The 26,581-nt window shown below is 34.7% G+C and overlaps 1 protein-coding gene across 4 annotated transcripts in view; it reads left to right on the top strand.

Moving 5' to 3' along the window:
- LOC145689948 (uncharacterized) overlaps positions 1–26,581 on the top strand; it is a 42,017-nt gene that overhangs the window by 1,066 nt on the left and 14,370 nt on the right. For 2 of the 4 annotated variants that reach the window (XM_081764324.1, XM_081764322.1), the window contains exons 2-3: positions 3,875–4,401; positions 24,218–24,369. In XM_081764324.1, the coding sequence (XP_081620450.1) occupies positions 3,950–4,401; positions 24,218–24,369 (604 nt within the window). In that variant the 5' untranslated portion in view covers positions 3,875–3,949. The remainder of the gene's footprint in view (positions 1–3,874; positions 4,402–24,217; positions 24,370–26,581) is intronic. The other 2 variants (XM_081764323.1, XM_081764321.1) reach the window with 1 other exon arrangement.

The following is a 26,581-nucleotide window of genomic DNA, read 5'->3' on the forward strand; positions in this document are numbered from 1 at the left end:
ACATTAGTAGAAATTCTAAATGCCAACCAATAATAGTAACAAGCTACAACGCAAAACACAAGCGAACTAGTAGTGAGTGTATATGTGTCTGTGGTTAGTGCCGGTATCCGTTTCCTTTGAGGTACCAAAATGCACCATTTCAAAGGTACCATTTACCGAAGACAAGTTGGTCATAGTTCTAAGCACCAAAAAACAAAGCGAAATCTAGCACGAATTATTCTCTTACCGCAAGATATAACTAGCAATAATTAGTGGCATCCAGTGAAGGAAAACAAAGGAAATATTTTCAATAAGTATTGTTTTCGAATCTTGGTATTGTCCCACACAGGGAAGTGAGGAATTTAAGGCTCATATTGAATTCAAGAAGTTATACCCTAATATTGCATCAAAAAGGATGTTTTACTGGACTGCGCTGAGCAAGGTCTAGGTGAAATATTCTAACCCATAAATGAATATTTCAAAATATATGTTGTGTGAGTCACCTGCCAGAAAATAACACAAACAGTTCACATAAATGAGGTGTTCAATTTATTCGCACTAACTTTACTTGTAGTTTTTCTTTTCTTTTTTTTTTTTTAATGTTTCATCCGACATGAGAGATTATTTTCACGAGCACCAAACAAACATTATAGTACTTCAAATATTTAATAATTATTGATATTCAGCTTTTCGCCCTGGCAAAGGTTACAAGCGCAGGCGGAAAGGCAAGCGTGGACTATTCGGAACTTTTACGTGTGATGAGAATTATTTACAATTAGACATTGTGCTGAGTGTAGATGATCATTATTGTTTCCTTTAAAACCTGGTGTATAGAGTGTTTTGCTTCAGCTTACGGTGTAATCTTTAGCACTAGCAAATCTTGAACACAAATAAAATTCCAAACTTTATCTCATTATAATCGTGGTAGAAAGTACTTTTACATTAATTAACTACTCTGGAGATTATTATTTTAAGATTTTGTCTACATTTTAGAAATGATTATTTATTCTTAAGATAGCATTTTAGAAACTTCTTTACTTCATTTAACAAGTTGTCATTTGGAATCCTTGGCGGTAAATGAATGTCACCACCTAGTATCTTCTTTGCTTTGAACAAAGGATGCCGAATAGATACAATGTTTCTCTTAAAGTTAGTTCCATTTTTTATTAAACATTAACCCAATTATTAATGTTATCTTTAATACATTCAAAATATATTTATTATCACTTATCACTTGTAACACTTAGGATTATCCGACTTAGTTAAATACTAATTATTTTCCTAGAACAAGCACATTAAATGCAGGCTTCATTACATTAATTTGTTTATTTCATAGGTGGGTGGATGGTAATACGTCGTTGACGCAAACTTTACCGAACTTGTAGTAAAACTGGTGCAGATGGAATTCTCGTAATAATGAGACATCCGAAATTTAACACAAATGAAAAATAAAATTGCGCGTACACTGAAATTGAAATACATTGAGTAAAAAATAATTTTAGCTTCATATATTCCTTCACACGTGGCACCTAAGAACAGGAATGCTATTTAACTGAGACAGGCAGTTCGGATGTAGTGTTAGCGTGCGACAACTTGGGTGAGCGCCGTAGGAAAAAGGAAATCAGCTACTCTGGATTTGCTCATCAGCGATAACAGTAAAAACACGAGAGAAAGGACCGGCCATTTTCTTAAACTGTTTAATTGATGGAGGTCAGCCTTTTTGTAGAATCGAAATAAAATATACAAGTTCGCTAATTTCTATTAATGTTATGCTAGTTTAGATTCTAATCGTTTAATCTCCTTCGTTTAAACATAACTTTTTCCTATATATTGAAACGTATAGATCTCGATACCTAGGAATGCAAAAATTATGTATCATACATCACTAAAAACTGCTCACTTCCGTATATCACTGGAAACTACACAACTTTCATCCTTATTTTGGTTTATCACATTATACATTGCTAGAATATGGCAATATTAGAAATCACTAAAATAAATAAATATAATAAAATAAAAGGTTAACGAAAGATACATGCAAAAGCGAAGACGTTCACTATATTTCCCCTGCCCTATTTTATATATTGACAGTTTTTTTCTTTTTTTTTAAAAAAAAAAGACATTTTCATTCACTACACTACATACTACCAATTCATGATCTTAATCTCTTTCATATATGAAAAAATGGAAGCAAGTCTCTTTACGTAATTAGAATTTTGTGGTGGAGGATTTGTAAAATGTTTTTCCTGAGTAGATCCTAGTAATTGCATACCTTCGAAAGTTTTTCTCGTTGTTTTTCTCTGTAAATCAGTCGCTAGCAAATAATTTTCACAAATTGAAAAGAGAATAGTTTGCTGCAGATTGTTCTGTTATACAGTGTATAAATATTGATTCAAACCATTGAAACATGTAAAATACATCTGCATGGAAAACATTTCGTTTACGTTCAACTAATTCCTGTTCCAAATTTATAGCTAAGACATCAGCAGCCATACTTACTCGACTTTTTATCTTAAGAAAACATCCACATGGCTATCTGACATACCAACAGAATAGTAACGAGCATTTCCGCATCACGTAGTAATTAACTACTGTTTATAAAATGTAAGTAAAATCCAAGATTGCGAACTCTCTACATGTAGGATTGGAAACAAAATATATTTTGATTTGTAAGACTTTCTATACTTGATCGAAATTACCATACGTTTTCCCACTCCGGATATATACGTAGTTAGTTCTCACAGTTTTATTATGTCACTCAAATCATTAACTGTAGCAATGATAATTCAGAGTGTTTGTCTCTGAGATCGAAAGAAATACTAGGAAAGCACTGGTAACCCTAGTTTTGTACTGTCAAAAAAAAAAAAAAAAAAATCATGTGGTGAATTCGTAGCTCCGGCAGCTGGCATTGATTGTGACTTTCAAAGAAACTTACTTGGCGGTTTTGGGAGGTATTTTCCAGCAACTATTTTATTAATACCGAAGGGTACGCCTAACTCATACAAGTATTTATAGAACAGAGGTAAAATAATATTGTTTATTTTTAAGGTAAAGTAACTGATTGCTTAAATCGTAAATGAACATTTTAATATGAATAGGTCTTTATTTTTGTAAACTAATTTTATATTAAAAATTTGAACAATTACATGAGTCATATAATTCTCTAAACTTTTTGTTTTATTTTAAATTTTAAAGGAAATTGAACGTTTCGTTCAAAAATGCGCAGATAGGGCTATTCAGTGTTATGATTGCGGGATATTGATGTTGATGATTCAAATATCGAAAAACATTATTACATCGCAAAACAAAAATACTATGAGAGCGGATATCGTTTAATGAAATTTTTCATTTGAGTATAATGTGTCGTATACCAACGCTTTTAGTTTATTTTTTCTTTCATCAATTTAATGTAGGTATGCCCTGCACTGTAAAAAAAATAAATGGTTATATACCCGATTACATCCTATATAAGAACCTATATAGAGGATGTCCAATTACATCATATAAAATGTACCCATGGATAGCAAAAACAAATATAATAATGTACTTGAAACATATGTCTATAATATGCTTTTGTGTAAAGTATTGGAAAAGTATACTTGGTTTTGCTTTAACAAGGTTGAAAATAAAGAAAGAAATCGGATATGGGCCAGTATTTCGATATTTCGGTATGGTTATTTATTTTCGATATTTAGGTGTGTAGATATCTTAGTATGAGTTGTAGGGGAATTTCGGATAATTTAAAATACTGGTTTGAGTACCTTTTACATTCCTAGTCCGATCCCAAACATTTCTACCCAGAAACTTAATTTATCTGAAATGGAACTTACCGTTATTTTCTACAGCAAGTTCATAAATTTTGTTAAAACGAATAATATATTTTTATCCCTTTCAGATTTGTTTGTTTTACTGTAACATTAAGTGCTGAAGATTTCAAATCTAAGCCTTTAAGAGCTTTTGTGCTTGCGACATGTCTTTTCATTATGTGAACTTTGATTGTATTAAAACTGAAACTAAAATAGAAAATGTCCCTATTAAAGTAGAAGTAAAAGCAGAGAATGAGCCATATGAGGAATGTAATTATGAATTACTTACTGCTAACACTAATGATGATAAAGATCCTCTTGCAATTCGTTTGGAATATAATGAGCAAGAAAGTTCAATGCAAGGGGAAAATATCACTTCAGAAAGCAATCGGAATGAAATAATATCAGACTGGAAACTAACTTCGAATGCAATATATTTACCTGAGTGTTCAACAGCTGAACAGAATAATATCACGTCAAACTCCTCGAATTTTACTCACAACACGGAAGAGTCAAGCAGTCACATCCTTGACACTAGTGGGGATCAGAACGATCAAGAGGAGGACGTTGAGGACCATGATGGTGGAGAAGCAGATGACAATCCTCATGCCGTCAGGTACGTTAAATCCGATTATTTCGTCAGAGTTATGTTTATATAAATATTTGTGTTTATCTTTTGCAATCCTTAGGTAAATATCATTATTTTTATTTAACTAATGCGATTGCAAACATTTGAATTCAGAAAAAAACGCAACTTAATTCTTAGCTTTGTAAGAAGTGAGACAATTATCAGTGAAATAAGTATCCAAAGGTAGTGGTTAATTGCTATAAACCTGCTGCTTACACCATGCTTTGAGTGTTAATGTAGAATATTGACACGTTTTTGAATAATGACATGAGGAATTTTTCTTATAAAAAGTTATTAGTAAATAAAATGATCAACCGGAATACTTTAAACAATATATAAACTGCAATAGGAAATACGTGTATTTTACGGGCTTAAAATTCGGTAACATATTTTTATTATAAGGAAGAGTACCTCATTGGTTTATTTCTAACTTTCCTCTCTCACTCGAAATATTTTAATAATAAAAATCTCATATTTTTGTATTTATTTATTTATCGGTTCTGAAACTGTAACATTACTTTATGTACAAAACTCCCTAGTTAATTTGTAAACCAAATAGAGGCCACAGGAAAATTATCTATTTTTGTAAGGTATTAACGTGAGAGAACCGTTTCACTTCTTGTTATTGTCCTAATTTTTATGTATGTGCTCGTACTTGACCAATCAGAAATACATCTTTTAACGAGACGAGAAAAACTTCCCTATATATATTCACAATATTAATATTTCGGAGCTTCTTAAACACGGATTATCCGTGGACAAACGCTGGTACAGCTGCTCTTCACACGACAGAAATGAGTTTAATATTTTGACCTGCGTGCCATAGGAGGTATCACCTGAAATTGCCAATAATCGACATGCAAACCGGCACTACAATCGATTGCTTCTCAGCAATCTATTCCTTGACATACGAGGGTTGCTAGGACATGAGTTGTTGTTTTCTCATCAGGTTTAAGCCAAAACTCAGAATCTCAAAAATTGTACATATGAGTTATCACATGTTAAATGACGATATGACCATGTCGTACGGAGAATGATTATAGATGAAAGGGCCTTTCTTCCAACTTCTGTATGACATTTGCCGCCAAAAAATGTTTTCTCTTTCGTAGATCTTTCCTTTTATTCTGTTCTTTGAACACTGAACATGTTACGGAGTCTCAATGGCTCACTGGTAGAGTATCATCTCTGTTACGGAGGGCCCCGATTTGATCACAAATCCGGACAAATGGGCTTTGTATTGTACAATCACTGTTTGCTCGGGTTTCTTGGAGTTGTCTTGTGGCTCCCACTTTCCTCATTTCACCATTGCCATGCATCTAATCCTCATCGTCCCTATTTATCTGAGCATACCGATGTTACAAATAAATGCTGGCAGTCAATCTGCTCAAGAAAACGGAATCTAAAAGGACTAAAATTCGATTAGAATCGATACCATCCAGTACCATTGAAATGATAAGAAACTAGTGAACATTTATTTAGTTTTTCTGCTACTTTGATTTTTCTAAACGAATACCTGTATTCTTTCGATACATCGTTTTGCTTAAGTCAAAATAGAAACGCTTGGTCTGTAACGAAATATCAGCAAATTATAGCTACAGAATTTTTTGTTTCACCTTTAATGATAATTCGTTACAATATCGTTTAATGAGAAACATTGAAACATTGATATATAATTGTTTACTGCAAAGACAGGCTAAAACTCTATTAGGATAATATATACTGTGATTCATTTTCTAAGTAATTAGTCAAGTGCTTTGAGTTAATGCCAGCAAATAATTGAAACCCAATTTATGATCTTCAATAGTTAGGGAAGGAGTTGTGTTTTGATAAACATTTTTTGGATATATTTTCCTTAAGATATTCTTATACCCTTATTTAGCAGAAGTATACTGCATAATTAGGTAAGTAATGCTTGTCTGTGTTCTATTACCCGGATAGAGTGTCCAGATTATGTACAGATATTTTTTATGGCAAATGTTACAACTAACAAAGGTACCTGAGGTCTATGCATAGCATGAGAAATAAAACAGATGGCTTTTGATACAAGCTGATAGATAAAAAAGAGAACCAAGAAGGAAATTATCTATGATTTTCGACTACAATGCCTATGTGAAGGAAAGAACTTCCTCTTTTTAGCATTACTAGAACTTTGCTTCAGGAAGCTTTGTGTCTCTCGTGTTTATTCTAGCTATAAACAAGATTCAACTCTGCTTTTATCGTAATAGTTTGATTTAGTGTTACTGTAGAGGAAGGGGACGTTTGAATGAATAACCATTGGGATTCGCACTTTGGTTAATAATAAAATGACAGCGCTCTTTGTGTTTTCTTCCTTTCACCACGTAATATCAAATCAATCAAATATTACGTTTAACTAAATGCAACACATTTAAGAAATGTTAAGATATTTGTATTCTGTTTTCCAGCAAGTGTTTCTTAGATGTTGAGCAGAGTAAGTAACGGTGAACTGCAGTGGTTACGAAGAATGATAGGTCAAAGTTGTTGATAAAGGGTTGAAGGACATAGTGGATTTATTGTATAGGGGTGGAAATTACTGAGTGTAACATCGCTGAAGTTTTTATTGACCCGCATGCACTCATACCCTAAATAGTCCAGAGTCCTTCATGACATAAATTTACGTATTTTCAGTGAAATTTATTTACATAAAAGACTGAAAAGCAAATGTTACATTGATTATTAGGTATATTGCGCATTAATACAAATAAATAATTTAGTGAACTTCATTCTTTTATCCCCGCAATTGTTCGTTTAAGTATTCGTAACTTAATTAATATTGCAAAGAGACTTACGAGTTTTTGTTTGTTCCCTAACATTAAATATCTTTGACAATTTTACGGTAATTTGTCTGTGTGTGACCTTTGTAGTAACACAATATTAACGTAACACTTTCTAGACGTAATGAGTAACATCTATTGTTAATTTGCAATCGATATTTCACTTCAAAATCTAGAATTAATATCATTGGAATGTTTTGAAATAAAATGAAATCTTTGGGTTTTACGTCCCACGGTTATGCCGGTTAGGCTAAGGGAGACGGTGATGATGAGAAATGAATGAAATGGTGGAATGAAGAAAGTGGATGGAAACGGGAAAACCCCGAGAAAACCCACGAACACGGTGTTTGTCCACCATAAAATTCACTCGGGAGAGGCTAGGATCCAACCCGGAACCCCAAGCACCAGAGGTGAACGCTCTACCACTGAGCCACCGCGGGCCCCAAATTTTTTGAGGTAATCTCGAAAGATGTTGATTATTTACATTTAATTGATGGCACATTGGTGGATTTAGTAATAACTAATAGAACGTATAAAATATCTAAATTAAAAACAATACTAACTTTATACCTCCAGTTTTGATAAGTAGTTATTGCTAAAGCTGAATAGTAAACTTCATCCCTGCAGCGGATACGGTTATTTATTACTATTAAGGATTCTGCCTTCTCCTGGCTCTGGCGCTAATAACGTGTCTTTTTTTCTATACTTAAGTTTAAAACTTGAAATATTTCTTCCATCATTCTCGATCTTCTGCTTCGTCCTTTAACTCCTAATATTTTCTTCTAATTTTCAAATCATGGATCAGTTACATTCTTCTTCTTCCTACTCCTCGCTTTCCTTCCATCTTTCCTTCTATACTGGTATAATAAAGACAATTTCTTCGCAGGATATGTCCAATCCAATTGGCATTTCTCTGAAGGATGCTGGGTAATTGTGCGAAAGTTAGAATGTAACTTATGTGTTCAATATAACTTTTGCTGAAGAATTACAGATTTTTCAAATGTTTAAGTTCTTCAATATTAATCCTAACAAGAACAAGCATAAACATTCTTACTTATTCAGTAGTAAGCGAAAAAACAAATATAAGGAAAAAGTTTTATCTTATTGGTCAGACAGGAAGGTTAAGGCGAACACAAAGTTTCCTTTTATTGACCTTGACTGATTTTGTGGCATTGGATGCGGAAATTTTTGTTGATCTCGATAGTAATATGTAACTAACTAACTCTATGGCCTATGGAACCCGGAGGTTCAATGCCGCGTTCAGAAAAGCTCTCCACTGACTTCTATCCTTAGCTAACTGCATCCAGTTTCTACTTTGTATTCCAATTTCTGCGAGATCCATCTTAATATTGTCCTCCCATCTGCGCCTAGGTCTTCCTAATGGTCGTTTTTATGATTGGTCTTCCAGTCAAGACTTTGAAAGCGTTTCTACTTTCTTCCATTCTAGCTACATGACCCGCCCACCTAAGCCTCCTAGACTTGACGATCCTAACAATGTTGGGTAGACCATATAAATTATGTAGTTCCTCGTTATGAAGTTTCCGCCATTCCCCATTCCCGTTCCTCTTGGGTCCGAATATTCGTCTCAGGATCTTGTTCTCAAATACTTTCAGTCTATGTTCTTCCCTCAGAGTAAGTGACCATGTTTCGCAGCCCTACAGAACAACAGGCATAATTATCGTTTTGTATATTTTAAGCTTCGAATTCCTTGACAGAATTCGCGACGACAAGAGATTTTGAACCGAATAGTGACACGAATTCCCTGCTTTAAGTCGACATTTAATTTCTTTGTGAATATGATTTTCCTCTGTTAATACTGATCCTAGATATTTGAAACTATCCACTTTATCAAAAGTATTATTTAATATTTTAACGCATCCATAATTTGCTGTATTCCGGTCCCGACGCACTTCCATGTATTTAGTTTTCTGTGCATTTACTTCTAAACCCATGTCCCTGCAAGCGTTTAATAAGATCTCTGCATTTCTTTCTACTGTTCTCCTATCATCCCCTATTAAATTTACATCATCAGCATATGCCATAACCTGGTGAATACCGTTCAACTGTAAGCCCTGGTTGCTATCTTTGATTTTCCTTATAGCGTATTCCAGAACGAAGTTAAATAATAATGTCGACAACGCATCTCCTTGTTTCAGGTCATTTTCGACGTGATAACTCGTGGACAAAAATTTTCCTACCCGGACTTTACTTTGGGATTCATTTAAACATATCTTAATTAATCGAATTAGCTTTCTCGGTATTCCAAGTTCTGTAAGAACGTTGTATAATGTTTCTCTCCTAACCGAGTCGTACGCCTTTCTAAAATCAATAAATAATTGATGTACCGGGGTATTGTATTCCCACTTTTTTTCGAGTATTTGGCGAATTGTAAATATTTGGTCGATAGTTGATCGATTTCGTCTAAATCTGCACTGATAATCTCCAATAATTTCATCTGCGTATGGGGTCAGTCTTGCTAACAGAATATTTGAAAGAATTTTATAGGATGTTGACAGAAGAGAAATGCCTCGATAATTATTACAGTCAGTTTTGTCGCCTTTCTTGTGAATTGGAACAATGATTGATTCTTTCCACTCTTGTGGCAATTCTTCCTTGTTCCAGATAAGGAGAATGAGTTTGTGTATCTTGTTCCACAATTTTTCGCCTCCAGCTAAAATTAACTCAGCCGGAATTTCATCTACACCCGGAGATTTGTGTTTCTTTAATTTCTTTATAGCGGTTTCTACTTCTATTCGGTTGGGTTCTGAAATATACGGTTCTGCGGTGTGTATCACCTTTTCTCCACGCACACCTTTCTTCTTTAGTTTTTGGTTGCGTGTTAAGCAAATCGTCAAAGAAATCTTTCCATCTATTTAAGATGCTATCTGTGTCAATGAGAACTGTACTGTCAGTTTTTTTTAATATATAAGCACGAGGTTGATAGCCTTTCTTAAATTCGTTGATTCCCTTATACATGTCCCGGATATTTTTATTTTTACTATTATCTTCAAGTTCCTTAATTTTAGCTTTCAAAAAATCGCGTTTCTTTGTTCTAAAAGTTTTGGAAGTTTCCCGCCTGATATCTGCGAACTTTTGTGTAGTTATTTCATTCGGATTTTGTAGCCAACGTAATTTTGCCTGTTTTCTCTTCTCTGCTAGTTTTATGCATTCCTGGTCGAACCATGGTTTGTTCCTACGTATTTCCGTGTGTCCCAATTTTTCTTTTGCTGAAAGTTTATTGCTATCTCTAATTCCAATCCAGGTATCCTCAACACTAGTGCACTCCGAATCTTCTAAAGCCGAGAATCTATTCGAAACTTCAATCTGGTATTTCTCTCTTACCTGGCTGTCTTCTAATTTCTTTAAATTGAATCTCTCCGTTTTCGGACAATGAATATTACCTTTATTCAAGGATAACCTCTCTCGTATTATCGCCGCTACCAGTAGAGATCAGTGTCACAATCAGCCCCTCTAAACGACGGGACATCAATTATGCTAGATTGCCTTCTTCTATCTACTAAAACGTGATCAATTTGATTGTGTGTTTTTCCGTCTGCTGATGTCCAAGTGTATTTATGAACGTCGCGATGTGGGAATTTTGTACTCTTCACGATTAGGTTTTTGGATGTTGCAAAGGTCACGAGTCTAACATCGTTGTCATTACTTTTCTTATGCAGACTTTCGTTCCCTATAATCGGTTTGAAAATATCCTCTCGTCCTACCTTCTCATTGAAATCCCCTAATAGAATCTTCATATGGTATCGCGGGAGTTGGACAAATATCCGTTCCACTTCTTCGTAAAAACTGTCTTTTATATCGTCATCCTTATCTTCAGTTGGGGCATGTGCATTTAAAACAATAATACCACACCACCGTCCCTTAAGAGTAATAAAAGAAAGTCTATCAGTAACAAATTCAACCCGTTTAATTGCTGGTAATATACGTTTATGAACGAAAAACCCTGTTCCTAACTGGTGATTTTTATTTCCTTCCCCGTAAAAGAACATAAAATTTCCGGAATTCTCAGATCCATTTCCTTCCCACCTAACTTCCTGAACTCCTACTACGTCCATCCTGTATTTCTCTAGATAGTAATATGTAAGCCAAAATTGAAACCATCTTTGAGTAAGTACCGCACCTTCTTCTTGTTTTGACTAGAATTATCTTAAAAATATACGAACCAAACCAACACTAAAGTCCATAATAGTTAATCAGTAATTTTCGTACTATCAGCAACAAAGCTGAAGTGTGAATGTATCTTGAAATACAAACTTATAGACGTTTTCTAAATTTTCGTTCTACTTCCGTTTCGTTTGCAACAAACCACCTGGTGGGTTCTACGCTTTTACTGAGAGAAACTAACCAGCTTCCTTGACACGAAAGGAAAAAGTACATCACTTTGGAATACTACTCACGTACATCAACATTTCAGAATTACTTGTATTTTTAAAGGATTTCTCACCTGTTTTCGAGGAGATCAAAGCGTTTTTCAGATATTCGTATGTTTCAAATATGAACGAAACAAATCTGATAATGTTAGGGAAACACGTTTCAACATCTGTTCCATATACGAGCCTGGAAATAAGTGTAAACGATTTGAGAACATAAAAGCAGCTGAACATTTTTTATGTGGGTAATTTTGTGCTACCATTATCTACTGCTCTAATTATGTTACCGGTACGTATATATGAAGAATGTTATGTTTTCGGACCCAGACAATATACAGATATATATGGGAGTTCCTCCGTGGGTTAGCGTTCCCGTCTGTGACGTAGGAGACCCGGTTTATATTCCCAGCGCGATCTCATGTGTAATTCGGATTCCTCGTTAATCAGTAGGTTCAGTCTCATAGCCTCGCTGCAGAAAGGGACGTTAAACTTAAAATCAAATCAACATGTACATGGTTAACTGTAGGAAGCTGTGCCGATTCTTTAGACGCAATCAGTGAGCTTAACGGGGACTGGATTGGATTGTATTTAATTTTTGCTTCCGGTTGAGCAGCGAGGCTATACGAGACGTGTACCTACAGTCCAACTTGGTATACGAACAACATAACCTCGCACTGGGAATAGCACCAGGGTCTTCCCAGCCAAAGTCGTGTATGACATCTGTGTGGAGCTCGTTAGCCAAACGAAGATAGTGAGGATCAACCGCTCAGTATAACTCTAATTTAAATGAACCAAAAATATATATTAAAGTGCTTCGTTTTGGAGGGTTATGACCGATGACTTGTGTATACTTGTCTTATATCAGACTCTTTCCTATTTCTCTGTCTTATTAATGGAACTTTATCATTAAAAGCAATGTAGCATTTCACCTTTGGGTTGTTCGATATATCCTGTGACGGAAATTTTGTAAAATTTATGACAGAATTGCGCGCCGTATTCAGATATCCCTTTGATTACTCTGTACTACTCGTAACTTTAGTGATAGGTAACAATCCCCGCCTCTAATTACATAAACCTACTTACGTATCTTAAGATATGATTTTGTGCAGAGCTGGGGATCCAATATTACCAAGTAACTGGTTGAAGTACGCATGAAATCTATGAGACAAGGTTCTTTTCTTAGATTCGTTTGTGCACTTATTGCTGGAAAATTGATTTTTTATATATACTTATGACGTGACAATTTGCCTGGTTATTGCCGCTTTATATATCGTCTATTAAATCATAGTGCCGCTCGTGTTTTATGATTGAATTGATTACTTTTGCTTATGCAAAAACGTTGTTTCAAACGATACGCTCTGTTTTCCTAAATTCCGAACCACACTGGAATTTGCGCAATTGACTTATGAAGTCGTAAAGGTTTCTGGAAAGCTGCTATTCATCTTACTGAACAGAGTGACAGGTGCACTACGCTTGTAGACACATCTTTGTCAGCAGTATTACGAAGTCTTAGTTTACACCACAATCTTACATCGGGAAAGGGTGAAGTAGTACTGCGAAAACACTGATAATACACGTTGTACATGGTCCGAGGTCTGCACCGAGGAAAGTTTCGTAATTTTTGGAGCGGTATAGAATCTTCCGATAATCTACGTAATAGTTATAATAACATTTACTTCGTCTAAAATAGGAACATGTATTCATCAATATCATGATGTAGTTAAACTTCAACTTCGCCGTATAAATTTTTCGGTATCAATAAAAGATTCACTGAAAACATATCGGCCCCATTCAGTAATGGTTTGCGTAAACAATAAGATAATCTTCCGATAATCATCATAGTAGCTAAAATGAATTTTACTTTTTTCTGTGTGTGTGCGTTGCGATTATGTTAATATACGCAAAATCTTTTAAAGACTGGTAAGGAATGAGCCTCAGCATGTATTTGTGTTACACGATAGATTTTCTAACTGATGGCCTTTAGTTATCATGAATACTTCGTATTACTGTCGTCACACCTTATCAATTGGGTAATAATAGAGAAGTTAACATCCACAAATTCAAAATCGTTGTACTTGTATTAAATTATTGTTAATAGTTCATTCAATGGAATTTAATAATCTGAATTATGAACCCAATTAAGCCATTTGATGTCACTTTATAAAGTTATTCGCCGATTCTGGAGGTCTAGGACCGCCAATTTTCATGTAGGCCCCATATGTTTTTTGAATATGTATTGTTTATTCTTATGTGTATTTTTAAATGAATATACCATATTTTGCATACCTTAAATTTCAACGCTTATATATGCCTTCCTAGACTCTTGTCTGCAATGAAACACACATGTGAATGACCCTTGCCCAAAGTTATAGAGAAATCGGCGCCCTTGCTTGCTTTGACTCCAGTACAATATAAATTTTGGAAAACACATATAAAGAAAATTATTCATATAATCGTACCTAATCGACATGGAGAAGGTCAGGTTACATGTTCTACACTAATATCTACTACTTTGCGATACGTAAGTGCTAGTGTATACATAAATACAAACTATACATAAGTGTAAACTTTATCACAACAATCATATTATAAGTATACTATTATTTCGAAAATTTACATAATTTGAAAATACAATTATTATCCGACACTCCTTTCCTATATCTGTTCCATAGCAAATTCAGAACTTTAGAATATCGAGATTATGATATCCATAGTAACAGATGACTTTCACTCACAATGGTGGATTGTCTTCAATGACAGAATTTTTAGCGTTACACATTTAGCTCTTTCTAATGATGTTCCCTAGTTTTAAAAATATATTATAAAATGCCAATATGTAAACAAAAAATAATTTCGAAAAATTCTTAGTTGTTAATAATAAAAGTTTATAATTAACGTTATCATTCCATAGAAACCTTATGACAATGATTGCATAATAATAATAATATATAATTTTAGCTTCTCTTAGGGGCACGGTTTTTTCTGGATTGTAGCGTTTATCACTGGCGCATGGGGTTCCCGGCTCGAACTTGCAGTAAGTTTCAAGTGGACATCGAGTTCATGGGTTTTCGCAGCGTTCTTGCATTTGTCCCACATTGTCATTATATCAATTCTATTACAATTCACTTGCATTATTCAACGGTTGATATTGCAGAACGTTAAATTGGAGACTTTCGTTTTCAAACTCGTATTTCAAAATTTGTGATAATTTTAACACAAATATTATCAAATATTCCATGGTTTCTACGTCAATGGTCTCTCCGTTCGAAACGTCGCATTTATTAAGCAACGCGTGAAAAGTAAACTATTGACCAATTTGCTAACTGCCATAAAGGGTGAATAAGATGATCATCTTAAAAGAAGAGAGCAGCTAAAATGGTCAATATCAGGCATTCTTTTTACTCGAAACCCTGTCAGTCAAGTCACATTGAGCTATTCATAAAAAAAAAAAAAAATCATAGCAGTCTGTATCTGTTAAAAAGAAGAACTGCCTGAACTGAAGATAAAGTCACACAATTAGCTCTAACCCTCAACTTATGCTCAATAGTTAATATTAAAATCATTTTCTCCATTAAGGAAGATCAGTCAACGGGAAAAGTCAACAAAAAGATATTTATTATCCAAATTAATTAATAACATAAATAATGCGATTTCTATGTGCAGAACGTCAAGTTCTAATTAAACTATCAATTTCATGTTTCCTATTGTTCCATTTCTTGTTGAGTTCACAAATGTTTAATATTTTACTCCCACGGGATATTTCGATCTCGTCACAATCACCTACTTACCAAGGTACAAAAGAACTGAAGCCATTAGTAGTTTGCATCTGTCAAAATGATAACTTCCTGAGGTGGAGACAATGTTATATAATTAGCTCTGCCACTCAGCTTATGCTCCTCAGTTGGTATATAAAATCGTTTTCAGTATTAACGAGAATCAATCATGCTAAAGTTAACAAAACCAAATTTATTGTTGAACACGTTCAGCCATTCTAATTGATAATTTAAATAATGCAATTTTGTGTGGAAAAAATCTTGATCTAATCAACATCAATTTCAGGCTTCCTATTGTTCCATTTCTTGTTGGACTTCACAAATAGCCAATATCAAGCATTCTTTTATTCGGTTCGCAATTTTCGATCTTCTCACAATTCCCTACTTATCAAGAAACAAAAGAACTGAAATCGTTCATAGCAGTCCGCATGTGTCAAAATGAAAAGCTACCTGAAATGGAGACAACGTCACATAATTAATTCTGCCACTCAATTTTGAGTGCATTGTAGCGGCTCGGGTTACTCTGTAATAATCATGTGTTTAGAGGAATATTAAACTTAATAAAGAGATCGTAGTATTGTATTTGCTTTAACGCTGGAATAGATTATAATAGTCTTGGATTACTTTGTTTACCATAAGTCGTAGATAGAGCAATTCCATTATCTCACCTTTTGATCGTGTTTGCTCTCTTCATTTGAATTTTAGCTTCACATTTAGCGCCAAAGCTTTATGATACGTGGGTCTGAAGCTTAACATGTGACCTAAACCTCATGAACTCCCTTAAGGATTCGTACACGATTCGGCTGCATCGGAACCATGAGAGAGTTCTCCATTTTAAAATATGTCTTATGAATTAAGTTGCAAACTATGTTGTATTTGCATGAGATTCTGTTTATGGAATGAATTGTTTTGGAAGTGGACAGTAGGTCAGTGGTAGGGAGCTAACCTTTGCTGCGAAGATATTTCTTTCCATCCATCGTCACTTAAGTTTTTGGCTCGAAACATTCTGTCCGGACGTTTCCTCAGGTTGCTAATACATCACTCGGAACCCCAGGAATTTCCGCTCCGAAATTTGAAAATTACCCCGAGGCAAATTCTATATTGTGCTGCACAAGGATTGTCAATATTTTGTAAGTGATACTATTACCCTCTGTGTATTGAAATCTCCAGAGGAAATTCATCCGATACTATCACTTCTGTTGAAGTTCTATCAAACCAATTATTTCATAATAATTGGCTTTCATTAATCAAGTGTCTCCTTCAGGCTAAAAATCATCATCATGAAACGTACTGATAAAAATATCAATTTCACCGCTTCAATCACTTCAAGGTTATTTCTGCAGAACAAATCTATATTTGTCAGCTAAAGGCAATAACTAAACACAAAATCCAAAAGTTCAAGATACGTGATTGGACTATCTTAGGTTAAATTAATTAAATAACTGTATGTCCTATGCAACCCGGAGGTTCAATGCCGCCTTCACAAAATCTCTCCATAGGCTTCTATCCTTAACGAACTGGATCCGATTTCTATTTTGTATTCCTATCTCTTTGAGATCCATCATAATATTGTCTTCCCATCTGCTCCTATGTCTTCCTAATGGTCGTTTTCCGATTGGTCCTCCAGTCAAAACTTTGAAAGCGCTTATACTTGCTTCCATCCTAGCTGCACGACCTGCCCTCGTAAGCCTACTGGATTCATGGCCCTAACAATGTTTGGGAAACCGTATAAATTATGTAGTTCCTCGTTATGAAGTTTCCCCATTCCTGATTCCCGTTTCTCTTGTGTCCGAATGTTCGTCTCAGGATCTTGTTCTCAAATATTTCAGTCTGTGTTCTTCCTTCAAAGTTTCGCAACTATGCACAATAACAGGCATGATTATCGTTTTATATATTTTAAGCTTAAAATTTCTTGACAATTCGCGACACGAGATTATGTACTGAATAATAACACGAATTCTCTGCTTTTAGCCGACATTTAAATTCTTCGTGAATATGATTTTCGTCTGTTAATATTGATTCTAGATATTTGAAAGTATCCACTTTATCAAAAGTAAAATTTAATATTGTAATGCATCCATAATTTGCCGTATTACGGTCCCAACGCACTTCCATGTATTTAATTTTCTCTGATTTACTTCTAAACCCATGTCGTTGCAAGCGTTTAATAAGACCTCTGCATTTCTTTCTGTTCTCCTATCATCTCCTATTAAATTTACATCATCAGCATATGCCTAACCTGGTGAGCACCGTTAAATTCTAGGCCCTGGTTGCTGCCTTTGATTTTTCTTATAGCGTATTTCTGAACGAAGTTGAATAAAAATGGTGACAACGCATCTTCTTGTTTCAGGCCATTTTCGACGTGAATGTTCGTGGACAAACAATTTCCTATCCAGAATTTACTTTGAGACTCATTTAAACATATCTTAATTAACCTAATTAGCTTTTCTGGTATTCCAAATTATGAAGAACGTTGTATAAGATTTCTCTCCTAACCGAGTCGTAAGCCTTTCGAATATCAATAAATAGTTGATGTACCGGGGTATTCTCACTTCTTTTCGAGTATTTTATGAATGTTAAATATTTGGTCGATAGTTGATTAATATCCTCTAGATCCGCACTAATAATCTCATATAATTTCATCTGCGTATTGGGTTAAACTTGCTAATAGAATGATTGAATGGATTTTATAGGATGTTGACAAGAGAAATGCCTCGATAATTATCACAGTCAGTTTTGTCGCATTTCTTGTGAATTGGAAAAATGATTGATTCTTTACACTCTTGTGGCAAATCTTCCTTGTTCCAGATAAGAAGAATGAGATTGTGTATCTTGTTCCATAATTTTTCGCCCCCAGCTAAAATTAACTCACCCGGAATTTCATCTACACCCGGAGGCTTGTATTTCTTTAATTTCTTTATAGTGGTTTTCACTTCTATTCAGTTGAGTTCTGGAATTTACGGTTCTGCGGTGTGTATCTCCTATTCTCCACGCACATTAGTTTTTGGCTGCGTGCTCAGCAAATCACCAAAGAAATTTTTCCATCTATTTAACATGCCATCAGTATCAGTGGGAACTGTTCCGTAAGCTTTCTTTAATATATAAGCAGGAGGTTGATAGCCTTTCTTAAATTCATTGATTACCTTATATATATATATATATATATATATATATATATATATATATATATATATATATATATATATATATCCTGAATGTTTTTATTTTAACTATTATCTTCAAGTTTTTCTATTTTTGCTTCAAAAAATTCCGTTTATTTGTTCTAGTTTTGGAGGTTTCCCGGCTGACGTCTACGAAATTTTGTGTAGTTATTTCATTCGGATTTTGTAGGCAACGTAATTTTGCCGGTTTTCTCTACTCTGCTAGTTTAATGCATTCCTGGTCGAACCATGGTTTGTTTCTACATATTTCCGCGTGTCCCTTTTTTTTCTGAAATTTTAATTTTGTCTCCAATTCCAATAGAAGTATCTATAACCTAGTATACTTCGAATCTTTTAAAGCCGAGAATCTCTTCGAAAGTTCAATCTAGTATTCATCTCTTACCTAGCTCTTTTTATTTCTTTAAATTAAACCTTTCCGTTTTCGGACATTGAATATTTCCTTTATTCAGCGATAATCTTTCTCTTCCTATCACTACATTTATATTATGTCTAGTTTCTGAGCACATATTGGCAACAATGTGCATGGATTTGTCCCAGTTATAATAGAGAAAAAGAGATGGCGAAAAGGATGGAGTGCTGATTGTAAGCTTAAAGAGAACCAGTCGTTAAAACAATTATGACGAGGACAATTTAGTTTTAATTCAAAAAACCCTCCTTGTGAGACGTATATAAAACAATTTTACATTTATTGCATATAGGAGATACTTCTGGTGTACTTACTTCTTTAACCGTTAGTGTTTCAACAAAAAGGAAAATAAGCCACGTGAGTTTATACAAATTATGAATATATATTTATAAATCAGGTTTTTGCTTCACGCAAAAATTTCTTACAACGTTTCTTCTCATTTTCCTCTAGAATATTTTTCGCTGATATAGAAGACAATATCGTACGTGGTGTAGATGAAATTCAAGGGGTCCACTAGAAATAATAGTTAAATAACGAATTCTGATTTGGGTGATAATACTGGGTTCAATATTAATAATTAAAAAATACAATGCAAAATAAAGAAACGAAATGTGGTAAGATGTCACCAAAGAGTTCAAATGCTCTATAGCAAGGAGGAAGTGCAAAACTAGTGGAACCGCCCGGTAGTTTGGGTGTGTGTCCATAAGACGAGGGACAGCCACTGCATTTCCTCATAACCAATAATAGTGGAAACATGAGACAGACTCATTCCGGAGATTACAGGTATTTTATCCTGGACTTATGTCTAGTTGGTGGATGCCAGGCTTTTTGTAGAATCGAATGAAAATTACATGTTAGCTAATTCTAGTAATATAAGGTTAAGTTAGATTCTAAACACATGGCTTCTTTCGTCTAAAGAGATACCTTTTTCTATATTAAAATAATTGGATCTCAAAACGTAGAAATGCTATATTTGTATAACATATATCGTTCGAAAGTTTGTCTTTTCCTCTTTATCTCAATATTAGAAAGTGTCCTACGTATTACGTAGAAATCACAAAACTTAAACAAGTTAACGAGGCTTACATGCAAAAAGGAAGCACGTGCAATATATTTTACTTCTATATAGTATATATTTTTAAAACCATCATTATTTTCACTCCACTGGAATGTATTGATTTATGATGAAAATGTTTTCATAAATGTATAAAATCGAAGCTAGTTTCTTTGCATTATGGAGCTTTTTCAGTAGAATTTGTTTTTCTGAGATCAGTCTAGTAATTTCGTAGTTTCCGAAGGTAACTGCATGGATCCTTTTTTTATACAACCAATCCCTCACAAATTTCATAAATTCCAAAGGAATAGTAGTTCTGTTGTACAGTATGGAAAAACTTATCCGAACGATAGAAATCTGTGAAACACGTTTGCATCAAAAATATTACTAGCACTTTCTGTAAATTTCTGTTCAAATTTAGAGAAACGCATCATCAGACCTATTCTCTCTCCATTTTTACCGTAACATAATATTCACATCGCTATTGGATAAGAACAACATAAGGAGCATTTACGCATGAACTAGTAACAATATTACGGTCTGTGTAATCTAGAGTGCAATCCAAGATTGATAACTACGTACAAGTATGGAAGAATACATAAAATATATGTTGGTTTGAAAGACGTCTTTGTGCGTGATCGCATTCTCCGCATGTTCCGTCACTCCGTATATATTTGGTCTAGGAATTAATTCGTGCGAGTGGACAAGAGATGGCGCAACGAACGGAGCGTCCCACAGTTCCGTGTATCCACACATGTGTTGCAAACCCCTGTCATCGCGTATCGTTCGTAGTATAGGGCAGTGGATTAAAGCGTCAGCAACACCAGTTTGTAGTTAAGTGAACATGGCGCAATTTGTGCCTGATAAAGTGTTTTTGCGGGGTGTCCTGCTGCATTACTTTAACATGCAGAAAAGTGCGACTGAAAGTCATCGTATTTTGGTGGAAGTGTATGGTGACCATGCTCTAGCTGAGCGAACGTGTCAGAAGTGGTTTGCACGGTTTAGAAGTGGTGATTTCGGCTTGGCAGACCAAGAGCGAGCTGGACAGCCAAAAAAATTTCAAGACGAAGAATTGACAGCATTGCTCGAGCAGGATTCGTGTCAAACGCAGGAACAACTTGCAGCAGCATTAGGTGTTGATCAAACAACAGTCTTCAAACGCTTGAAAGCCATGGGAATGATTCGAAAGATGTCACATTGGGTTCCACATGAATTGAAAGACAGAGACGTTGAAAGACGAAAAACCATTTGCGAATTGCTGCTTCAACGACAGAGCAGAAAGGGGTTTCTGCATCGAATTATTACGGGTGATGAGAAGTGGATCCATTACGAGAACCCTAAACGAAAAAAGGCCCGGGTGAAACCAGGTGAACCGGGTCTATCACAACCAAAACGAGATATTCACTGTGCAAAGGTTATGCTGTGCATATGGTGGGATATGAAAGGTGTGGTGTACTATGAGCTGCTGCAACCGGGTAAAACTATGAATGGAGAACGTTATCGACGACAATTAATGCGTTTGAAGCAAGCTCTGGCCAGAACACGACCAGAATGGGAGAACAGACATGATAAACTTATTGTTCAACGTGATAACGCTCGCCCACATGACGCAAAACCGGTCAAAACCTATTTAGAAAATGTCGGATGGGAAGTTTTACCCCACCCGCCGTATTCACCAGACGTTGCTCCTTCGGACTACTACTTGTTCGATTGCATGAACAACGATTTGATTGGACAGCGGTTTACTTCTTCAGAAGATATCGAAACATGGGTCTCTGACTGGATCGCTTCCAAGGATGAGGACTTCTTTCGCCACGGAATCCGTACATTGCCTGACAGATGGGCGAAAGTGGTGGCTAGCGATGGACAATATTTTTCTTAAGGTATTTATGTATTTTGTGTTTGTACTACAGCTTCAATGTGTGCGTACCAACCGCACGAATTAATTCCTAGACCAAATATATGTAATTAGCACTCCCTATATTTACGTAATTAGCACTGTGTTAATATGCCTTTTGACTAACTAAGAGTAGCAGTGGTGAATTCAGAAGATTTCTCCCCGAGCTTGCAAGGAATACTGCGATAGGAACTGAATCCCAAAAATCCTCTGGGGGATTTTGTAACTCCTGGAGGTGGCATTCACTGTCATAGGAGAAAAACCTCCTTTGGCGCTGTGGGAGGAGATTGTCTGGCAATTATTATATAAGGCATCAAAAGCTCTATTTGATTGAAAACAATATTTACATAACACAATTAAAATAATTAATATTGTTTTTGTGAGGTAGAAAAAGATACTGTTTACTGCATCTAAATAAAAATAACCGTTTAAATTGTAAAAAATAATAATATGGATAGGGATTTATCTTAGTAAAATAAATTTAATTCAGAAATTTGGTTAAATAGAATGGTAACATAATTCTCTCGCCTTTCTATGTTACTTTAATTTTTAAAATAAAAGTAATTTTTCGTTTGTTGATACTAATTTTTGTGTTTTAAATATCAAAGAATATAATTACATCGCAAAACAAAATTATCGTGATATCAGATTTCGTTTTGTGAAATGTTACAGTTCAATAAAATGTACCATACATATATCCACGTTTGTAATATGTTTGTTATTTCGTTTATTTAAGGTAAGTATGCGCTGGACTATAAACATATTCAATGAAATCTTTAAGATTTACGTTCCACGTTTTTGCCAGCTAGACTAACGGGACTGCGATGATAAGAAATAAATGAAATAATGGAACGAAGAAAGTAGAAGTAGACGGGAAAAACCCAAGAAAAGACATGCAGATGTTGTTTGTCCCTCATAAAACTAACTTGGCCTGAGTTGAAATTGAACCAAAGACCCCATGCATCATAGGGGAACGACCTGCACCTAAACCACCGCGGTCCCCGGGATTATAAAATGTTTCAGTGGGTACATCCTGCATTGCATCACCATATAAGTGCTCTCTCTATGTACCCCGAGCGTATTCTTCGCGAAAGGGCCGTTCATTTCTGGTAGATCTCGTGTCGTTAGGATAGAACCGTAACCAGTAGTTTCATGCTTTATTTATCATAGGTACTAAAATGGACGCCATACATCAATACAACCAAGAAATACCGTAAGTTACTGCAAAAAATCGAGTGACAATTAAACACTGGAAAACCGAAAATACCGAAGAAATTCAAGACGTTCTAGTTAACACATACAACAAGGACAACGTAATAAATTTTGCTAGAATGTGTTTGCGCTATATGTATTTGAGTAAAATTGTATATTTCGATTCATATTTTATTTCAGAAATATAAGCTAATGTAAAAGAGGAAATTTTAGTTTTTGACTTCTCTATCGTCATGCAACACTGATCGTAGGTTGAGAATTAATAGTTTTGGTTAAAACGAAAAGAGAGGGAGAAAGCAAAAACAAGAATAGTCCGATAACACGTACCTATGTATATCAATAAGAAAAATAATAATGTACGTGAGAAATAGTATTGGACTACTATATACTTGAGTATATAGTATTAAAAATATGTTAGGTTTTGCTTTAGCGAGTAATAAAGTGAAGAAAAAATGGGATATTGACCAATATTTCGATATTTCGGTATGGTTATATGTTTTCGATATTTAATTATCGGTAATAGTTGTGGGTTGTAACAAAGTTTTGGACACTATCAAATACTGGTTTCAATTCCTTTTTATATTCCTTGTCTGATTCCAAATCATTCCATTCACTAACTCAATTAAACTGAAATGGTACTGGCTGTGATTTCTCACGCTTTTTCCTCATAGATTTTGTTAAAACGAATAATACTTGTCCCTTTTTTTTGAGTTTTATTTGGTTTCCTTTAACATCAAGTGCTGAATATGTCAAATATCGATCTTGAACAGTTTTTGTGTTCGAGAAATCTTTTCATTATTTCAACGTCTAATAAAATCAAAATGGGAACGGAAAACGTTCCTATTAAAGTTGAAATGAAAACAGAAAACGAGTGGTTTCTGGAATGTAATTACAATCTATGTACTAGTGGCACTAATGGTCATAAAGATGCTATTACAGTACCTTTGGAATGCAAGGAACACAAAAGGGGAATGGAAGAAGACAATATCGATTCTTAAAGTAATGGGAGTGAAACAATATTAGATTGGAAACTAAATTTCAAAGCAATATGTTTGGTCAAATGTTTATCAACCGTCGATGTGCTTCCCGCACATTTTCAGAGTAACACCAAGGCAAAATCCTTCGAGTTTACACACAACACGGAAGAGTCAAGCAGCCACATCTTTGTCACTATTGGAAATACGCACGATCAGGAACTGGACGTTGAAGAAAATGATAATCGAGAAGCAGGTAACAATGCTCCGGCCCTCAGGTACGTTGAAATGCATTTATTTTGTCAGAGTTATGTCTGCATTAACATTTCTTTTCAACACTTGCAATACTTAGTTAAATATTTCTAGTTTCGCTTACCTTAAACTGAGTTAATGAATCGGAAACAATTGAACACATAAAGGAACGCAAAAAAAAAAAAAAATGCTGAGCTCCTCCGTGGCTAAGCGGTTAGCGTACGCGCCTTTGGCGCGGGAGACCCGGGTTCGATTCCCGGCGGGAGCTCATGTGGTTCGGATTCCACGTTAATCAGTAGGTCCACGTCTCACATAGCCTCGCTGCTGAAAGGGACGCTAAACTGAAATTCAACTCAACTCAACGCAAAAAAATGCTTAGCTCTGTAAGAAATGAGACAGTTCGTTTGTGAAATAAGTATCAAAACGTAACAGTAAATCACTATAAACCTTCTCCTTACAAGAAGCCTTGAGTGTTTGGATGTGTACTTACACTGTTCTGAGTAATGGCAAGAAAACTTCTTTTTGTAAAAAATGCTCGTTATAAAGCTTTCTTTCAGTAGTACTTTAAACTGCATATAATCTATTGTCAAGTATGGAAATTAGTTAATAAAGGTTTCTGAAACACTAATTGCAATAGGAGGTACATTTAGTTTGTCTGCAAAAAATTTTAGTAACAGGTTTTCTATTATTGGGAGTAGTATCTCACTCGCTTATCTGTAACGTTTTCCTCTCAGGATATTTTCATGATACAAAAACTCTTATTTTTGTATTTATTTATTTATCATGTCAGGAACTGTAGCATTATTTCATACAGAATCATACTAGTTAATAAGAATGTCAAATATGGATCACACGAAGAAATTAGCCTGTTTTGTTTTTTAATGTGTTAACGTTACGGAACCCTTTCACTTATTGTGATTGTTCTAATTTTGATGTATGTACTCGAACAAACTGCTAGAAGAGAAACAATAAATTCAACTTTATAGATAGTTTATTTTATTATATGACTTAATTAACTTCACTGGTAATCGCTTGTATCTCTGAACCTTATATCTTGTGTTGATGTGTCTCATCATATCGTCGTTTAAGATGTAATACCTCTGAAGTCCAGTTTATTAATTTTTTACACGAAAAAGTCTTCGCTACATCTGTTTACAATATTAATATTTCAGTTTCTTAAAAAAGTATATTTTCCGTAGAAAACTGCTAATGCAGCTTCTCTCATCAAAACCTAAGTGGCTATAATTTATTGTGATCGGTGCCATACAAGCTATCACCAGAAATTTCCAACAATCGACATGCAAGCCAAGACTGTAATCGATTGTTTTTCTCAGCAATCGATTTCTTGTAATGTGTGAGTGTTTGCTAGAACTTGGATTGTTGTTTTCTTAATCAGGTTTATGTCGAAATTCAAAATCGTGATAATTGTACATATCATGTTTCATATCTTAAACGACGATATGATTTATAGGGGCAATGATTATAGATAAAAGGGTTTTTCTTACTCTTTTCGTATCACATTTGCCTGAAAATAATCTTTTCTCTCAATTAACGCTTTCCTCTGTTGTGTTCTGTGAACACGAACCATGACACGGGGCCATGGAGCCACTGATAGAGTGTTCACCCCTGGATAAGGAGGCCCTGGTCCGATTCCAGAATCCCGATAAGTTGTCTTTGTGTTGCAGGAATATCGTTTGATTAGGTTTCTCGGAGTTTTCCTGTGCCTCCCATTTTCCTCATTCCACTGTTGTCATGCATCTAATCTTCATAGAGAGTTGAAGTATATAGTGCGCAAAGTGAAATATGATGGGAAGCGGTGAATGTAACTTGGATGAAATTTTATTTGCCCACTTTTATCAATTTCCATATTTTTTTTCCTTAATTTAAATATGGAATACGTTTGAAAATGATTTGGTATTTTATTTATTTTTGGTTGGCAATACAATATTAATGTGTTCAATAGTAATTCAATATGAAACTTCACGCTCCAGGCGTGAGAGTAATTACAGCTAAAAAAATATTAAACTTTACACCAGCAACGCGCACGGTTTATTACTATTATTATTTTATTATTATTGTTGTTATTATTGTTACTAAGTATTCTGCTTTTCTCCATGTTCTGCGGCTAATAAGGTGTCCTTTTTCATCTTTTTTTTTTTTACTTCGATTTGGACATAGAAATATTTCTTTCACGTTTATCGTCCGTCAGCTTCCTCTTTTAACTGAGAATAATTTCTT

This window comes from Thermobia domestica, chromosome 7 (genome assembly GCF_964235325.1).
Source record: "Thermobia domestica chromosome 7, izTheDome1.hap1.1, whole genome shotgun sequence".
Taxonomy (NCBI): domain Eukaryota; kingdom Metazoa; phylum Arthropoda; class Insecta; order Zygentoma; family Lepismatidae; genus Thermobia; species Thermobia domestica.